The sequence below is a fragment of the Nicotiana sylvestris genome, chromosome 1 (genome assembly GCF_000393655.2).
Source record: "Nicotiana sylvestris chromosome 1, ASM39365v2, whole genome shotgun sequence".
Lineage (NCBI taxonomy): Eukaryota > Viridiplantae > Streptophyta > Magnoliopsida > Solanales > Solanaceae > Nicotiana > Nicotiana sylvestris.
The window spans coordinates 169,572,967-169,591,981 of record NC_091057.1 but is presented as its reverse complement, the minus strand read 5'-3'; the positions used below and the strand labels follow the sequence as shown (position 1 = coordinate 169,591,981).

The 19,015-nt window shown below is 36.7% G+C and overlaps 2 protein-coding genes across 2 annotated transcripts; one reads left to right on the top strand and one right to left on the bottom strand.

Annotated features, from left to right (window-relative positions):
- Positions 1-4,113: 4,113 nt before the first annotated feature.
- LOC104217987 (protein EXECUTER 1, chloroplastic) lies at positions 4,114-12,410 on the top strand. The gene is made up of 12 exons (XM_009768364.2): positions 4,114-4,726; positions 6,464-6,580; positions 7,350-7,415; positions 7,791-7,897; positions 8,921-9,002; positions 9,673-10,377; positions 10,454-10,577; positions 10,740-10,909; positions 11,313-11,387; positions 11,549-11,641; positions 11,746-11,892; positions 12,060-12,410. The coding sequence occupies exons 1-11, from the start codon at positions 4,265-4,267 to the stop codon at positions 11,836-11,838; spliced, it is 2,094 nt and encodes a 697-aa protein (XP_009766666.1). The 5' UTR covers positions 4,114-4,264; the 3' UTR covers positions 11,839-11,892; positions 12,060-12,410.
- Positions 12,411-12,798: 388 nt separating this feature from the next.
- Positions 12,799-15,034, bottom strand: LOC104217986 (nicotinamidase 1-like). Its single transcript, XM_009768362.2, has 5 exons — positions 14,800-15,034; positions 14,506-14,689; positions 13,648-13,781; positions 13,355-13,540; positions 12,799-13,098 (listed from the first exon to the last, which is right to left on the bottom strand). The coding sequence occupies exons 1-5, from the start codon at positions 14,938-14,940 to the stop codon at positions 13,006-13,008; spliced, it is 738 nt and encodes a 245-aa protein (XP_009766664.1). The 5' UTR covers positions 14,941-15,034; the 3' UTR covers positions 12,799-13,005.
- Positions 15,035-19,015: the final 3,981 nt, after the last annotated feature.

Genomic DNA, 19,015 nt, shown 5'->3' with positions numbered 1-19,015 from the left:
AGAAAATTATTTTCTGAAATTGCTTAAAGAATTTGGAAATGAATTTTGATTAGAACATGTTGGTATCGGGCCCGTATTTTGGTTCCGGCACCTGGTACAAGTCTTATATGTGATTTAAGATAATTCTGTAAAGTTTGGTAAGAAACGGAATCCAGTTGACGTGATTCGGGCCTTAAATGCAAATTTTGATGTTTAAAGAAGTTTTGGGAAAATTTCATTGATTTTGGGTTTAATTCATAGTTGTTGATGTTATTTTAGTGACTTGAATGCACGAGCGAGTTCGTATGATGTTTTTAGGATGGTGTGCATGTTTGGTTTGGAGTCCCAAGGGCTCGGGGTGAGTTTTGGATAGGCCGCGGGGGTGAAATTTTGGACTTAAGGAATTGTAGGCCTGCAGGCTTCGCATTTCCCAACCTCCCTTCGCAATTCCCAGTCGCATTTCCCAACCTCCCATCACAATTCCCAGTTCGCATTTCCCAACCTCCCTTCGTAATTCCCATATCTGCAACCTGCAACTTTTATACTTAGACGATTTTCAATCCATTTTTCACATCTTTTCAAAACACAAACTCCTTAGGGCGATTTTCCAAGAACAACTCTTCTTCTAAATCGATTGTAAGTTAAATTTTACTCATTTCCTTCAATCATTAACATCTTTTAACATGATTTCAACTTAAAATCAATAATTTTCATGGGAGAAATTGAATGTTTTGGGTAGAACCTAGGTTTTTCGAAAATTGGGGATTTGGACCTCGATTTGAGGTCCGATTTCAAAAAAAAAATTATATATTTGGGTTCGTGGGGGAATGGGTAATCGGGTTTTGGTTCGAACCTCGGGTTTTGACTATGTAGGCTCGGGGGCGATTTTTGACTTTTTGGGTAGAACTTCAGAAAACTCATTTTCATGCATTGGGATTGATTCATTTAGCGCTTATTGATGTAGTTAAGTAACTTGTGACTACATACGAGCGAATTGGTGGTGGAATAAAGGGGTAAAGCTATAGTTGAATTGTGAATTGTGTTCGTGGCATCGAGGTAAGTGTTTGGTCTAACCTTAGCTTGAGGGATTATGAGTTGTGTCTAATTTGCTACATGTTAATTGTGGAGTACGACGTATAGGCATGACAACGAGTATCTATACGTTGGTGTCAAGCATGCCCGTGAGTCTTGTATTATAATTGTTATGACTCCGTTGTGATTTATTGCGCTTCATATGTTATTATCACCATTGTTCCCTTGCCGGGATGTTTGTTTGATATTAATGATCCCTTACCGGGATGTTTCTTTTGATAGTATTGTTCCCTTGCCGGGATGTTTGTTTGATATTATTGTTCCCTTGCTGGGATGTTGTTGAAATATCATTGTTCCCTTGTCGCGAAGTTGTTATATTGCTCTTGTTCCCTTGCCGGAATTCCTTGTGATTATTATTGGCTTGTAACTGGGAGCGGGTGGTACGCCTACCACAAAATATAATGAAATGAGAGCAGGTGGTACGCCTACCACAATATATAATAAAATGGGAGCGGGTGGTACGCCTACCACAAGATATAATGAAATGGGAGCGGGTGGTACGCCTACCACAAGATATAATGAAATGGAAGCGGGCGGTACGCCTACCACAAGATATAATGAAATGGGAGCGGGTGACACACCTACCACGAGATAAATGAAGTGGGAGCGGGTGACACGCCTGCCACGAGATACATGAAATGGGAGCGGGTGACACGCCTGCCACGAGATACATGAAATGGGAGCGGGTGGCACGCCTGCCACGAGATACAGAAAATGGGATCGGGTTGCACGCCTGCAACAAGATATGAAAAGAAAGTGAAATCTGCCTTTGTTTTCCTTATTCTTGTTAGTGGTTGGATTTTGATTCCTTTATAATTCTCTTGATATTCTATTTTTACCTGTTATTCCCCGAAACATGTTTTCCCCCTCCCATCTTTACTTGTTTATTCCTGCTTTACTTTCCGATGTATATTATATAACTGCACAGGTTTATTTGGTGGTCTGGTCCTAGCCTCGTCACTACTTCGCCGAGGTTAGGCTAAACACTTACCAGCACATGGGGTCGGTTGTGCCGATACTACACCCTGCACTATGTGCAAATCCCGGAGCATCTTTTAGACCGTAGTTGGAGGCTAACTTCAGTCCACACAAAGATCCAAGTTAGACCTGCAGGCGTCCGGAGGCCCTGACGTCTCCTCTATTTTTTATTTCCTATTTCATCTTTTTGCTTCAGAAACAGTGTGTCTTTTATTCTCGGACCTTGTATTTTACAGTCTTAGACCGTCTGTGACACTGTGACACCAAGTTTTGGGTGATTAAGGCTTAAATAGTTATAATAGCTACAGATTCAAATATTTTATTATTTTTCTTCTGCTTAATTAAATATTCCGCTGTTTATACGTTATTGCTTATATCTGTTAAAAAGAATTAATTGGATAATGGAGTAATTAATTTAAAGGATTGGCTTGCCTAGCTCACATTAGTAGGCGCCATCACTACTCTCGATTGTAGGAAATTCGGATCGTGACATTTCCAATCATACTGCACCTTCTGCTCAATCAAGTTCCCTTTCTCATTTCTGAAAATTACTTTATCCGTTAAGTTTAAATCTACTTCCACTTCAATCAACAATTTTGTGAAATTCAACCCCTATTCTTTTTCTCTATATTATGGTCCACCATTATATGTTTACCTCTTTTCCAATAACACTCCCCATTTTACTTAGACCTTTAGGGCTCCAATATTTGAAGTCCAAACCTGGCAATTTCACCCAAATAGGGACTGTGTATAGTGCTTCCCCTGTGAACTCCATATTTGGCTCCCAAGCTTTTACAATCGATGGCTTGTTGTCAAAATAATATATTCCTCCTTGGATCACATCATTTTCTCCAATCTCAGTATCAAACCGAACCAGTACTATAGCATTCTTTAACATAGAGACCTTATTTATTCCATGTTTTCCCCAAATCCCCTTAATATAGCTATTTAATACAGAAAATGGTGGAATTCCATGTTATGGGATACGAATTCCAATTTGAAACCAGCATTCGACACTTTTGCTACATCAATGTTGTTCCAAATCGATGCCTTCGTCTGCAAATCTATCGATGCTTCCACCTCGTCTGTCCATGACAACTTACTTTGACTTCCCGATGCTTGTGAGTCCTTCCTCCACTGTGATTGCTCAATCGTATCCCCAAATTCCATAGTTTGCCCTAGCTTTGTTTCATTGGTTTTTTCCCGTACATCCTCTCGATTAACTGTAATTGGTGGTATGCCTTTCAATTTTTGCTGCCCAGCTCCACTTGCAGCAGATTCCTGAGCTTCGATTGCCTTCTGCGAAGGGATTCTCGTTCTCTTCCCCCATGGACGCGCATGTTACTTATCATGCGCCGAGAGAAGACGAGCCCTTTCTATTACTTCCCAATAATTTGCTTCAAGTATTAAATGGCCCATTATTCTCAAATACAAAATACGTGGAAAAAAAAATAATCTTTTCCTTTTTTGAGAGTGATAGGAACGAGGGAAGTGCTAAATGAGTTTATGTTTTAATTTATACATTAATTATGTAAATAATGTTTTTATTAAATGATTAAGTTGATTTATAATAATATATTGTAGTCATTTAAATTACATTAACATTAAGAAAAGTTATATAATAAATATATATAACGTAATCTCGAAATGTAAATCTTATACACCACTTAGTTATAGCGTGAAATTGGAACAATGTTATGAACTTGAATCCTAACATACAAATAGACTACAAAACCATTTCATGGTTAATCCGAGAAATCAAAATACGTACGGAGTAATTAAAAAGAAGAACCTTTACATGGAGAAATGAGAGAAAAAGAAAAGAAAAAACAGACAATTCAAGCGTGGACACGAATTTGACACATGTAAAAAGGTTCACTATTTAGACATCTAAAAACAGCCGCCATATATAATACACTGCTCTTTAACAACATAGGAAATAGTATTAAATAAAAAGATTTTAAAAATAATAAAAAATCAGAACAAATGGAATTGGCGGGGGGGGGGGGGGGGGTGGCAGTCGTGGTGTGTAGTCTTGCTAAGTTGCTATTGGCTTTGTCCAACGTCAGAAAATCGACATCCTTATCCCCGTGTTTTTTATTCCTCAGTGTTTTCCCGTCTTCTTCTTAAAATAGCAATCCTTTTTTGAGTACTCTTCTGGATTATCAGAAATTCAGAAACAACGTTGTTATTCTCATAATATCTTGCCTTTGTCATGGCGTCGATTGCTCCGCCGCCGACATTCGATGTAAACACTCACAAATTCAACTTCTCAAACCCTAAGTTCACCTCCCGATTGAAGCGTTCATCTTCATCATTCACTTCTCAGGCTTTTTCCACCGCTCATTCCGTCTCTAGGGTTTCCGGTTCAGCTTTCTGCTGCCGTTGCCGGAACGGCACCGGCGATGGCGAGACAGCTGAGCCGTCTCCATCAGCTTCTTCTCAGAACAGCTCTTCATCTTCTTCTTGGAGATGGGACTTGGCGTTTCAGGATGCTGTTAGGAATGCGATGAAGAAGTTCGATGATTACGTGAATTGGTCCAAAGGAGCCGAGCTTGCTGAGAGGAGTAGTGCGGAGAAGGAAGTCTGTGTTGATGGCGAAGAATGGGGTTGGGAGCGGTGGAAAAAGCATTTCACTGAGGTTGAGGAGGAGGAACGGTTGGTTTCTGTTTTAAAGGTACCATCTTTATTTAGTACTTGCATGCTACTCCGTTCCCCTATGAAAATTAACATTGATTACCTTAGGAATGAAATTGTTTTACCTTGGAAATCATTTTCTAGTGTTCCATTGAATCTAAAAGTAGGTGACATATGGTAATGATATTAGTATTGGTATAGTACCACTCTTTGTACTAGGTAACTTTTTCCCATCAACCTTACCCATTTGCTAAGTTGTGGTGGACAGAGTTATCCGATTCATGTGTTGGTCGGAGGTAGCAAGTATCCGGTGGAATACAAGTTGGTTTGAACACTACCGTCCTAAAAAATTAAAAAATAAAATAAAATAAAATAATATATAAGTAGGGGTGGCAAATGGGCGGGTTGAAATGGGTAATGTAAAAAACGGATAAATTATCCCGCCCGACCCATATTTTAATACGGATAAAAAACGGGTTAACCGGCATATAATATGGATATTCATATTATATATGGCTTATTGAATATGATCAATTTTGGGAGAATTCCTAGTCTCCCAAACTTGAGGAACCCCTGTGTGATGTTTTACTTATGTAAAAGTTAAATCCATTTGTTATCCATTTTCTAAGTGGATAATATGGTTCTTATCCGTATTTGATCCGATTTTAAAAAAGTTCATTATCTAACTCATTTTTTAACGGATAATATGGGTGGATAACTGTTTTCTTTTAACCATTTTGCCACCACTATATATAAGCAATGACTGTTGATATTAGGTCCCGTGTTTTGCCAGGAGTTTGGTTAGAGACATATTTTCCAGGTCCCAGGTGTTTGGTTAGATTTATAGAGCCCTTATTTTGCTTAAGAAACAAATTATCTTAGTATTGAAATGACATGAGTCCTAGTAAAGTGGAATGGATATAGAGGATTCATAAACCCAACCCAACTGAGCGTAAAATCTCTGGATTGGCTGATCGATTACTTGTGGGGAATAGTTGAAAGGGTCAAGGAAAGTCTTTTGTGAATCTAAAATGGTTCTCGAGGTGAATACCAACTCAAATTAAAGGGTCCTTATTATCAATCCTTGTGGGAGCTTACCCCTATGGCTTTAGCACGCCCTTCCTCTTCTAAGGATAAATACCCATACTATTGAACTATAGCTCCCCTCTACGAGATGAACTCAACAAAGAAGAGGGGAGGACTAGACTTGCTAGCTACTTCTATAAGACCGGGGATTTGTCTAAGTCTTCTTCCTAATAAGGATTTTTTTAACCTATTATGTGAAGACCTCGTTGGCGAATACCTGTTTTTTTTTTTTTTTTTTTGATGAAGTAAAGGATTTTCATTAAATGGCATCAAGAAGATGCATAGCAAAAAATTACGACAAAGCGGAAGTGACTGTTCATATAAAAAACTTACTGGACAACTAAGGCAGTCAAAATCGTGGAAAAGTTCAACACTAGTTACGTGAGCCTGATTGAACCAATTAAATAAGTTAATCAAACAAACAACTTTAAGATAATTGTTAGGAGTTGAGGTCCCATCGAAACATCTGCGATTCCTTTCATTCCAAATGCACCAAAAGATTAAAGGGTTCTTGGTAATTTACTGTACTTTTTTGTCAGTTTTTTTAGCTTGTAATATCTTGCCATATCATCTTGTTCTTGGCTTGTTTGGACGTGCAAGAGGCCTATATTAGATTACAAATATAAACATTTATGCTCAATCACAGTATACTTTTATTGCTACTATTTTAATGGAGCTGTTATTTCACCAGTCACAGTTGGCTCATGCTATTAGTAGGGAAGATTATGAAGATGCTGCTAAACTCAAGGTGGGCATTGCAGCTGCAGCTACTAAAGACATTGTTGGAAGAGTGATGTCCCGTCTAAATGTAAGTTTTGTAGTTTTGTACTGCTATTCTGATTGTATCGGTGATATCATCTTCCTTTGTGTTACTTATCAAAATATATATGCATACCTATATAATATCTGTGTGTGCATTCCTTTGCCTTTTAACTTGTTAAGTTAGAGGTATTAATTAACTTGATTCAGCCTTAAAATTGAGTTGATCACGTGACTGGATGATAGATGCTTTGGTGACTTAAAAGGAAGATCATCCATTGTGTCAAGCCTCCGATGATACGAACTGTGGTCTCTTTTTTTCAAACTTAACGTATCTATGTAACTTTCTTTATCTTGCAATGAAATTTATTACAGTACTATTTTTTTATGAAGTAAGGGTAAAATGGAATATATTACTTTATAAAAAAAATTGACTTTCTTTTTCTTGACCTTTGAACAATAAACATCACTTACTTGTAAATTCTAATGAAGCATGGCACTCAAGGTATAGCTAATGATAGACATTTGAGATTTAGGAATCTTCAGAGTTGAATTTCATTTAAACATAAAGAAAGGAAATAGGACTTCTTAATTTTTACTAATGATGAGAATGTAGAATTAATAATTGAAAGTTGAGTCACTCATTGTTCAGTACACAAATGTTAGACTCTGGTTTGAGTCTTCGGTTTTTATTGACAGCTCTTCTTATGTGCCTCCATGATCTTCTTGTTTATCTTACAAAATTTTATTCCACCGCTTTGTCAAAAAAATAAAAAATCCACTGTTTGTTGATGCTCACTTTCTGGAGTCAAATGCAGAAAGCTGTTGAAGAAGAGCAGTACAAGGATGCAATATTTATGCGTGATTATGCTGGTACAGGATTGGTGAGTTTAGTTGGAGGATTCTGAATTTATGGTATCTTGTACTTGCAATTGCTTCCTCTCAACAGTTTCTTGTGGGTATGGTAATATGTAGCTGTTTTGTTTTGTTTCTTCAATGTTTTATGTGCTCTACGCATTTGGATTATTCATTCATATAAACTTCCATCCCAACTGGATAGGACGAGGACATCTCTATATACTTCAATCTTTTCAACAAGCAGTCTCTTCAAAGTCTGAGACTATTTGCTACTCCAACTTTCCTTGAGCTATGGTGTTGACTTTGCTAGCAAAGTTTCTTGAGAGCATGTCATTAATTTCATATTTGTTGTGGTACATTGGTATTTCTAGTTTGTAACATGTTTTGTTATGTTTATGTAGGTTGGATGGTGGGCTGGAACTTCAGAAGACGTTAATGATCCATATGGCCGCATTATTCGTATAAGTGCTGAGCATGGAAGATATGTGGCGAAAAGTTACAGTCCGCGGTATATCTAGGTTTCTGCTGGGTTTTGTTTGAGTTCGATAAATTGAATTTTTACAGTTTTCTTTCTTAGAAAATATAGAAGAAAGGGGTCTGCGCACCAGTATCCACTTCATCTATAGAAGAAAGGGGTCTGCGCACCAGTATCCACTTCATCTCTCTGCTCTTTTTCCCATGAGATTAACAAAGGATATCATCTATAGAAAATGGGGAAGACCTGTGAAAATTTCTCATAGTTCATTTTTCCGACTTTGGGGGGTGGGGGGTGGGGTGGGGTGGGGGGTGGGGGGGTTAAGTAAATAAGAAGGTCTATATAAACTAAACGGGGTAAAGATGATCTAGAAGTACAAAAGAAAGAAAATAAAATAAATGAAACAAATAAAAAATGAAAGTAGGATCTCCTTCCATCAACTCTTTCTTACACCAGTGAAAGAGAGGCTCTAATGCAACTATTTTCACTGTTTGAAAAGCTTCTGATTCATCCTCAACACCTATCATTTCTCTTCCCAAATTGACCAAAATCACGACGTGAGATAGTTCTCTGACCCTTCCATTAAAACTTCTGTTTATCCTTATGCCTTGGCATAAGATAAGAATTGGATGGATTGATTCCATTACATATCGTTGTATTCCGGAAATCCTAACATGCACCGAATATTCTCCCCCACTGAACAACGTACTGAAAGATGATCTAGTGAATCTGTCGTCTCCCCTTTCTTCCAGATTGTATGTATAATCTCTGTGCCATCTAAAAAAAAAAAAGTATTATCTCTGCAGTTTATATACCAGTTGGTGCTGTTTTGATGTTGAAGTTAGATAAATTTCTAGCCTAAGTGTTGAGCCTTTCCGAACTGAGTCTTGCAAGGTGTGGTTGCCTTTTCTGATGTGCTTTATGTCCTAGTTAGTAACAAAAGCTAGTGTGGTGGTGTATTGCTATGTTATTGTTTTTACCTTATTAAGTAAAAGTGAACAAGAAACTTTGCCTTTGGAATATGTGGTTTACTGGGTTCATGTATTCTACTGACAGCCAGCTCGCTTCGGCTGTTGAAGGTGCCCCTCTTTTTGAAATATTTCTTACCGTGGATGATAAAGGCGAATACAGGCAACAGGTATCTTTCGAGCTCACATACTTTCTTTTGACTTGTTGACATCTTCCATAGAAATAAATGAATAGTCAATTTGTGATGAAATATTCGGAATAGTGAATGCTTGGTGAAACCCAAATTGTGCAAAATGGACACTAAGGATTCATATAGCTCGTCTCAACCGCTTTAACAGGATATTGAGGCGTGGTTCTTGTTTCATTTTTTGTTAACAGCATGTTGCAATTTGTGGATGAAACTTGATGCAAGAATAGTAACAGACATGAATGTCACCATAGAATATCATTGCTCAGACGTGATGATGTTGGTGTGGCCCATGGGAAGACAAGATTGTTCAGGTTATGAACCATTCCCTATATGTAGGGCTGCCTTTGCAAAGGTCATGGATGGTCTGGCAGCTCTATGAGTTTTTTTTCCCATTGAAGATGTTGCACTTGATAAAAAGAACTGAAAAAATTGTACACCTCCTTTCCTTATTAAAAAAAATAAAATTGTACATCCGTTCTGTTTTTTTGAACCAGAATCTCCTCCTCATCTCCTCGTCTAGGCACCTTTTTTAAGCATGCTAAAATATGAAGATATATCTAATTAAAGACGGTTTTGGTCCTCGCTTTATAATAGAAGTCCTTTTCCTTCCAATACTATTTAAAAATCTTCGTGATCCACGTGATTCCAGGCTGTTTACTTGAAGAGAAAACCAGTTCAGCAAGATTTACCTATTCCTTCTTCAAAGCTACCTGGTGCTATCAGTAACTTGGACACTCTTAGTCCCACTGAAAACAAAAGTGATATGTTTGATAAAATCTCAGATGCTGAGGAAGATGCTGAAGATAGGGATGATGAGTTTGGCTTTCAGAATGCACTGAGAGACATGATTCCAGGGGTACAGGTCAAGGTTTTAAAAGTGACAGCTCCAGGGAAGGTAGATAGAGATCTAATATCAAAGGTCATTGAGCAAATAATGGATGAGGAAGATGAAGATGAAGAAAAGGACTTTGATTTAGACAGCGTGGACGATGAAGATGAAATTAAGGTGGAAAAAAATGGAGAGCAGAATGTGATTGAATTGGATACAGACAATGGGGTTAGTGATGGCGAAGAGCAGAGCCAAATTGCGGTTAGGGTGGTTGTTGGTGGTCTTATGCAAAATACTTCAAGTGGTGTACAGCATAAAGACCTGCTTCGAGTACCGGCAAGGCTAGAGAAGAAGGGTCACCTGTCATTTACTTTCAGTATAGAGGAAGATGAGAACAAACGCAATTCCTCTGGCAGTGGACAATTTCCCCCAGATAAAAAGGCTAGGCTCCAAGGTCAACGTAGCTTGGATCATGTGATGCTTGATCTTGCAAAGTTCATCGGGAAGGGGAAGATACCTATGAAGGTCAGAACTCTTTTATATTGTCATTCAAATTGCTAAGTTTATAATCTTCTCTTAATAGTTTTCCTGATACATGCAGGTCCTTAAAGATATGGGGGAGTTGATCAGCCTCACTCTTACTCAGGCACGAAATCGTCAACCACTGTCGAAGTCAACTACCTTTAACCGCATTGAGATTTCAGCATCTACGGACCCACTAAATGGTGATCAATCTCCAATCTGTTTCTCTCCTTTAGTTCTCTTGCTGTTTAGATTGCTGATTTTCCGTTTTCTAGTTAACATATGCTTGTTTAACTAGTGCAGCATCATTGTTTTTCTACTCACTCTCATTCTTAAGTCGGTCAATCATTTACAATTTTTATCAGGATTATATATTGGTGCTCATGGTCTGTACACTTCGGAAGTCATCCACCTTAGGCGAAGATTTGGTCAGTGGAAAGAAGAAGGTAGCCCTAAGGAGTCTTCACGTTTAGAGTTTTACGAGTATGTTGAAGCTGTAAAATTAACTGGAGATTCTTATGTGCCAGCTGGTCAGGTAACTTCACTTGATTCTAAAAGTTGTTCATATAATCTATCCTACAGATTTGTTGGAGGTAGACTCGCACTTTTTTCTTTTAAAAATAAGTTAGGATGGCTGAGATCATTCATTCTGGCTGGAGTGTAGACATCTCTGTATCTGATTGGTAGAGACTAGGGAAAGAATGATAAGCTGGAAAGAAAAAAAAAAGCAGCCCTGATTTCTATGCCCAAGTCGAATAGGTATTTTGCTAATCCGTTGAGCAATGAGAGTGAAAATCTACAGTGTCTCGTATCCTGCATTTGTGCATTTTAGTACGTGTACTTGTAGAAACTTTTCTTGCCTTGCTTTTGAAAATGGAGAGGGGGAGAGTGCGATGGAGTGATGTGTGACCATTAATGCCTTTCTTTCTAATTTGCAGATAGCATTCCGCGCAAGAATTGGAAAAAAATATCAACTTCCACACAAAGGGATTATTCCAGAAGAATTTGGTGTGGTAGGTGGTTCTAGTGAGTTTAGATTGTGCACTATTTCTTGCCATTGTTTGTTTTCCCTATCTTTTTGGTTGCTTAACTTAGTATCCATAGCTCTGGATTTTATGATGTGGCGGTCTATTTCTCACATTTTAGGCCTATGTTATCTCTATTGCCAATGCAGATTGCTCGATACAGGGGACAAGGAAGGCTGGCGGAACCTGGTTTTCGAAAACCCAGATGGGTTGATGGTGAACTGGTTATCCTAGATGGAAAGGTTTACAGCTATCTATATAATGGCGCCCTTTTACAGTTATTTTGTTGTCACTTTATACTCTTTAACATTTTTCTTAACTTACTTATTCCTGTTGAATTATGCAGTACATTAAAGGAGGGCCTGTTGTGGGTTTTGTTTACTGGGACCCTGAATATCATTTCTTAGTGTTCTTCCATCGGCTTAGGCTGCAGGAGTGAACATCTCTGTACATACAGTTTGTGGCTGTTTATTCCTGGTTCAGTTCTTTGTAGGTATGCTCTTTGGCACTTCTATTTCCCAAATTGGCTCTTTTGTTACCGGAAGGAGAAAGGGTTGATGAATTACAAGGGTGTTTTTTGAGGGACCTGTATGATTAATCCTACCTCACTTTGATCTCTAATCTGATAAGGTGATTGCTTCTTTCTCTGTTCCTTTGCAGTCAACATGATATCTATTACCACGAAGCGTTGTCAGTTTGAGCTGAAGAGAAGATTCAAAAATTCGTTCATGGCCAGAATTAAGCATTTATTGTATGGAACTAACCAACAATTTTTGAGTTGATGACCCCAATATTTCCCTGATATACCAAATGTTCAGGCCTACCGGTGATTTCTTGGGCACTTAGCTTGTACATATGCTCTTTATGTTGTTATTCTTTTTTGCGCTCTTTATGTATTATCCCCCCCCTCCCCCCCGCGGGTGGGCGTTGTTGTACTGTTTTGTTGCTAGCACCTCCGGCTACTCAAATTTTATTCTATTTAGTAGAATGGCAAATGTCTTATTGTTCTCATTTCATGATCATGGCACTTAAATTATCTGTTGAGCTGCTGCTTCTCAGATTTCATGCATTTTGGGTAGGAATTGTTTTCGCAGTCTAAAGAATGTTCTTGCAACAGCTGGAGGTATGGTTTTGGAGCGTGTATCACAAAGACATGGACAAGTATGGTTCGTAAATACGCACAGGCAGATAATGACACCATTTGGTTACGAACATGTTCACTAGATACCACCAGATGCTAGCACTAGTCTGAGATATGAACAATGAAATCAACAAATTTTTGGCAATGTAGTACGGTTAAAGCTACATACAATATATCAAAGCCTTCACTATTTCATTAAAGCAATGCAATGGACACAACACGCACAGCAATTAACATGCATCCATGATTATACTCCAGTACCAGTAAAACTTGGGTGTTGATCTAGTGTATAGAGCACATCCAAACTTATTATTTTCATGTGTATATACATGCAGATCATATTGTAGCATTATTGTAATCATAGAGACTGCTGAAGCACACAAACCATCAGCATCTGCTGCATATTTCCTGAAAATACAGAACCCTTTCAATATTACAGATGACCAAAGAAAAGATTGCAATATATCATGGTTTCTTCAAGCTGTTGAAGGAGACTTCTCTAGCTATTTTAGCACCCCTTTCCTTCGCCATATAAAGTCCTACATGATGCATCAGCTCCTGCACGCCCAACACAATAAATTAAGACACTAAGTTAATCAAGATCATAACAGAAAATTCTTGACCAGGAGGTCACGGGTTCGAGCCGTGAAAATAGCCTTTTGTAGAAATGCAGGGTAAGGCTGCGTACAATACACCTTTGTGGTCCGGCCCTTTCCCGGACCCAGTGCATAGCGGGAGCTTAGTGCACCCGTCTGCCCCCTTTTTTTTTTTTTTTTTTTTCATAACAGCAAATTCTTGACTTGTTATAAGTCACCTGAGGATGTGGTGAAATATCTTTGGTGTTTCTTGCCATGGAGGCAGGAAAATCAAAAGTGGCACATCCCTGAGAGTAAACTACTACTTCCTCCAAAGGGTCGAGGAAGCCGCGGTTCCTAGCTGATAATGTAGAGCAAACGAAATCCAGCACACAAATGTCTGTACATGCCCCTACAACCAACAACTTAATTCAAATAAACAGTCAGTCAATATTCTTCAACCATATAAACATGAATATGTTAATGACTATCCAGTAGGAAGAAGTTTTATAGAAGCAAAGAGGGAGCATACAGTTTGAATTTTGTTGTTTTTCACCCAATCAACAAATACATTAGAGCCATCCTCCTGAAACGAACCAATATAGCCATCGTAGCAGTCTTTACGCCTGATTGTTACGTTTTGTTCCTTCTCCAACCATCTTAGTGCTGCAGAGGTAGGTAAATCGTCCAACAATCAGTACAAATTACTTGAAATAATGTAATATCGTAAGATGAATATTGCTGCAACTTCATACATTGTATCTATAACTTTTTGTATAGTTTCTAAATCTCAGAATATTATTCCACTTTAACTTATATACAGTGAGTCACTGATGATGGTGTGATTTTCCTAGTTACTAATTCTTACTTTTTTATGGTGGTTACCTTATAGTTATCTTTTATATATCTGATACGGTAAATATTACTCCATCCGTTTCAAAAAGCTTGTCTTAGTTTGACTTGGCACAAACTTTAATAAAGAAGAGAAGACTTTTGAGATATGTAGTCTTAAATAAACCATAGCATTTGTGTGGTTATAAAACTTTTGAAACTTGTGGTCTGAAACCTGTTATATTACTTGTGTGGTTATAAATGCTTCCTACTAAGGAAATAATATTGAAAGATGTCAATTTTTTTTGAAACAGACTAATAAAGAAATAGTGTCAATCTTTTTGAAACAGAGGAGTAGTACTTTACATTGTCGGCTATATTGCTCGGACTCTCCGAAAATGTCTCTGGTGCGTGTCGAATCCATCAATTGTGGTGTATATTCGGAGGATCCGACACGAGTACGACAACATTTTGGAGAGTCCGTGCAACATAAACTGTCTGTTATAGAAACTGAACTTGAACTAAGCTATAGTCGTTAGCTAGTAAGCAGATATAATACCAGGAACCAAATTGGATTCATCAGTGCCAGTGATACAGTGAGGAGGATAAGGGTGTTCAAGTTTGTCAGGGTGGTGTGAATCAAGAAAGGCAAGAATAGGCCATTTCTTGTCACAGAACAATCTAGCCAGCCTTGTTGATTCATCAATCATTTCAGAGATCTGCCTGTTTGGCTCTCTTGGTGCCTATAATAATAATTAACAAGAAAATTCAATTAAATCAATTGGGCAAGCAGCTATAGCTAAAACAAATTAAAGAAACATGGAGCTCTAAAATAATGAATAAATATATGAACCAGATTTCCAGCCCCAACGGTGCAAAAGCCATTGATGATGTCCACAAGAACAAGACCGGCCTTAACATCTTCAGTGATAATCACTGATTCCTCCTCTATGGCAATTTCATTCTTCAAAATGTCTATTGTTTTTAGTACCATCTTTATTCTTTCCAACTTAAAGATTTTCTTACCGTGGGAAAGGGTTATAGATAGATATTTGTTAGAATACTAATTGATTATCTAGGATTAGTCCAATTACGTTGTCCCACCACTATATGCTGATATTTATCCAAAGTAGGCTGACTTTTCCACTATAAGCCAACTTAATTTTGCTAGGATGCGTGCTGCATTTTGCATTTATGGGGATATTTTAAAATGACATATTTTGAACTTAAAACTTTTAGTGACGTATGTCTAAATTATTTAGACATGGATAAGTATATGGTTCGTAAACAAACACAGGCAGATAATGACACCATTTGATTACGAACATGTTCACTAAATACCACCAGATGCTTGTACTAGTCTGAGATATGAACAATAAAATCAACAAATAATTTTACTAGTCTGAGATATGTACTAGTCTGAGATGAACTCCACCCTTAACCAAGAGTTCTAAGCTGAAGTGATTTTATGATATGCCTCATACAATTAACATTAGTTGTGTGAGATCTTTTTTTATCTCACATATTTATGGACCCATATCTTGCACATTTGAGTCCACAAAAATCTGGGACCACAAAGTTGTAAGACAAAAAGGAGGTCTGCACAAAATAAAAAATTTCAAGGAGAAGGGTCTTCAAAAGGTCTATTGTTTTTAGGGATTTTTTCATTTCTATACACAATTTGAAACCTTATTACGAAAAATATCCAAGTTTTGTATTTACCCGACCTAAACACGTTTTAGCTACAAAATATATACAATTCACCTTAAAAGACTGTCAATCCATTATTAGTACTTTCTCTCAAGGGATTTAGTTATTTTCTTTTTTCTCTCCTCTCTCCCTCTACTCTCCAAATCGAATGTTACATTTGTATCTGAAGCTAATAATAAGACATGCTGTTGATTCCCCAATATATTAGCTACATACTAGACTAGTTCCACCTCATAAAAAAAAGAATTGGTCTGGTCAGCAAATTAAGAAAATGATCATATACGCAAAAGGGGAGTACAAAGTAATAATGACGGATTTTAAAAAGAATAGGGATTTCTGTTGAATTTATATTGGAAAAAGGCATAACTGAAGGGAACAATGGTGTTAACCACCTTTCCCTTTCCTGGTCATGGATGTTACTCGGCCCAGCAATGTACACACCAAACTCATCAGGTATATCCGCCCTATCAATCTCGCAATTTAACGCTATTACAGAGACGCATCCTCAAATTACCACGATCGAAACTTTGCGAAGGAAGCAAATCATCATCGTCGTCACAAGAAGAAGTGAAAACAATGGCGGCTTTTTCTTCATCTTCTCATCTTAAAAAGGTTTGAAATAGTTAATAAATTACGCTTCATACATTTACAACAACTTTTGATACAAAATTTGATATATGTGCAACAACATACAGAATAAAAATAAATTTCATACAACTAATTATACAATATATAACTTATCTAACAACTTTCATCCATCTTTCTTACCCAGTTAAATACAACTACAACATCATACAACTTAAATACAATTTTCATACAAATTTTATATAATATGTCCTTTGTATATTCTGTATATATTTTGTATGTGGTGTGTGCTTCTTCCTCTTTAAAATTCCAATCAAAATTTACTCTCTTAATGCAATTTTAATACGTATAACAACTTTATGTAAAAAAAGATAGTATTGATAACTTAAATACAAACTTTATACAACGATTCATACATTGTACAACTATTTTTTAATTTTTATACAACATTCAAATAATAATAAATATATAACTACAACAGAATACAATTTACATACAATTATACTACAACTATCACGACCCAAAATCCCTCCGAAGGAGTCGTGATGACACCTAGTCTCTAAAACTAGGTAAGCCTAACATTAACAGAAATAACGATAATATTCACTAACTTCGAATTAGATATCTCGAACAATTTATAATTCCCGAAATCGGTAGTACAAGTCATAAACCTTTCTAGGAGTAGTTATACATATTGAATACATCACTATTCCAGAACAAAAGGAAACAATGGAAATAAATAAAACAAATGGTGACTCTGAGGCCTGCAAACGCAGCAGCAGGTCTACTTGAGTCTCCACAACGACAATCCACACATCTACTAACGATCAAATACTTGGATCTATACAAAAAAATATACAAAAGTATAGTATGAGCACGCCACAGCGGTGCCCAGTAAGTATCAAGACTAACCTCGGTGGAGTAGTGACGAGGAACAATCAAAACACCTACTGGTTTAATAAATTGAACATGATATGATAATAAACTAACAGGATAAAGATAACAAAGTAATGCCAATAACAGGGAGAAATCAAATTACAACAATAGAGATGATAAGAGGAAAACACGGATGTTAACAAAAATACAGGTAATTACACACCAACACAGTTGGGATACAGACAAGTAAAATGTGACCAAATAAGAGAAAGCGATATTAACTCAACCAATCACATCATTTCTAATACACAAATTCCAACCATCCCGATACTCGTAACCTCATATCAAATTCACAACTTCCAAACCTTTAACACACATGGCACCTGGTGCCCACATATTTTCACATCACTTTGCACAACAGAATTCACGTGTTACTCGGTACATAATATCCGTAACAAACGCAAATTTAAAATATTCAAGAAGTTCCATTTATGTACATAAAGAAGATTTACAGTTTCTAGACCCAATAGGAAATCAGTGCGAAAAGATGAAGCTATTTTTTGAAATTATTTGAGTGAAGAAAATACTCCTTTTAAACAATAATAAAGAAAAACACAACATCGAATAAGCTATTGCCTTTAATATAGGATTTATTAAGTTGAAACTTAATAGCAATTTCTTTTTAAGTAAAATACAACCTCAGACGGGTTAATGAAATTTAGTTGAGAAACCAATTGAAATAAAATATAAAAATTATTAGAATTTGTAATACTGAATATGTACGACGAGTTCTAATTTAAAAGTCATACAAGGTAACATAATATTAATTCCTTTATTTTAAATCACTATATTACTAACCACTCAGCAGGGCAGGAGGAAATGACTCAACGTAGTAAATTTTACTTTGAAAATTAGTTCACCAGAATAATAGTATTAGGAAAAGAACTCAGGAAATAACGGAAAGTCAATAAGTCCATGACAATAACTCGATCCTCAAAGCTCAGTGAAAACTAGAAATACAAATTATCAAAATCTTGTACGAAGAAACTAAAGTCAATGCAGTAAGATACCAAAATACAAGATATGTTGCAACGCGCAACCCGATCCTACCATATAATATCAATTCACCCTTATTCCTCCTCAATATATCACTTTTATTCCTCCTGTTGTGGCGTGCAACCCGATCCCACTGTACAATATCAATATCATAATAATAAACATAATATTGCGGCGCGCAACCCGATCCCACCATATAATATCAATTCACCCTTATTCCTCCTCAATTGTTGATACCCAATTTTTCCCTATATATTTTCAAAATGACATATATGTGCATATATAAGCACCCCAAAGGGTTGTGGCATTTTTAATGATTTTTAAACCAATGTATGGCCTATTTTTACACCATTAAATCCCATAATTATTCCCCAAAGCTTTCCATTTTGGAGTATAATTTATTTCATTCTCATATTTATATCAAAATATAGCTAACATGATTTTTGCATATTTTTACAAATTCGTTTGGTATTTTTAAAACTAAATTGCATATAATTGCAATACTAGCCTCTTTAAGATTTTATAGCATTTTATAATTATAAAAATTAATCCCATTATTTTTAAATTAATATTTATATAATAGTTATTTACTCAGTACTTTTAATTTGCTTTTAAAATTGTTACTACTATTTTTTGTTAATCAAATAGGGAAAATTGGCAATTTAATGTGAGCCCAATTTTTATTTCGATTATAGCCAGTTTTGCACCCCAATTTGACCCCAAAATCAAGCCCAATCATCCCAACCCAATTACCCAATTAACCCGACCCAACGCCCAATTAACCGAACCGGCCTGTGTTCCTTTTAATCTGAGCCGTTGATCATTTTGATCAACGGCCCAGA

Excerpts from the sequence above, each read along its gene's own strand:
- LOC104217987 (XM_009768364.2), top strand. The coding sequence starts at position 4,265 with ATGGCGTCGATTGCTCCGCCGCCGACATTCGATGTAAACACTCACAAA. Across the intron at positions 10,910-11,312 it reads CTTATGTGCCAGCTGGTCAG|ATAGCATTCCGCGCAAGAAT; the intron begins GTAACTTCACTT and ends TCTAATTTGCAG. Across the intron at positions 11,642-11,745 it reads TGGTTATCCTAGATGGAAAG|TACATTAAAGGAGGGCCTGT; the intron begins GTTTACAGCTAT and ends TGAATTATGCAG.
- LOC104217986 (XM_009768362.2), bottom strand. The coding sequence starts at position 14,940 with ATGGTACTAAAAACAATAGACATTTTGAAGAATGAAATTGCCATAGAG. Across the intron at positions 14,690-14,799 it reads CCGTTGGGGCTGGAAATCTG|GCACCAAGAGAGCCAAACAG; the intron begins GTTCATATATTT and ends TTATTATTATAG. Across the intron at positions 13,099-13,354 it reads ATATTTCACCACATCCTCAG|GAGCTGATGCATCATGTAGG; the intron begins GTGACTTATAAC and ends TTGGGCGTGCAG.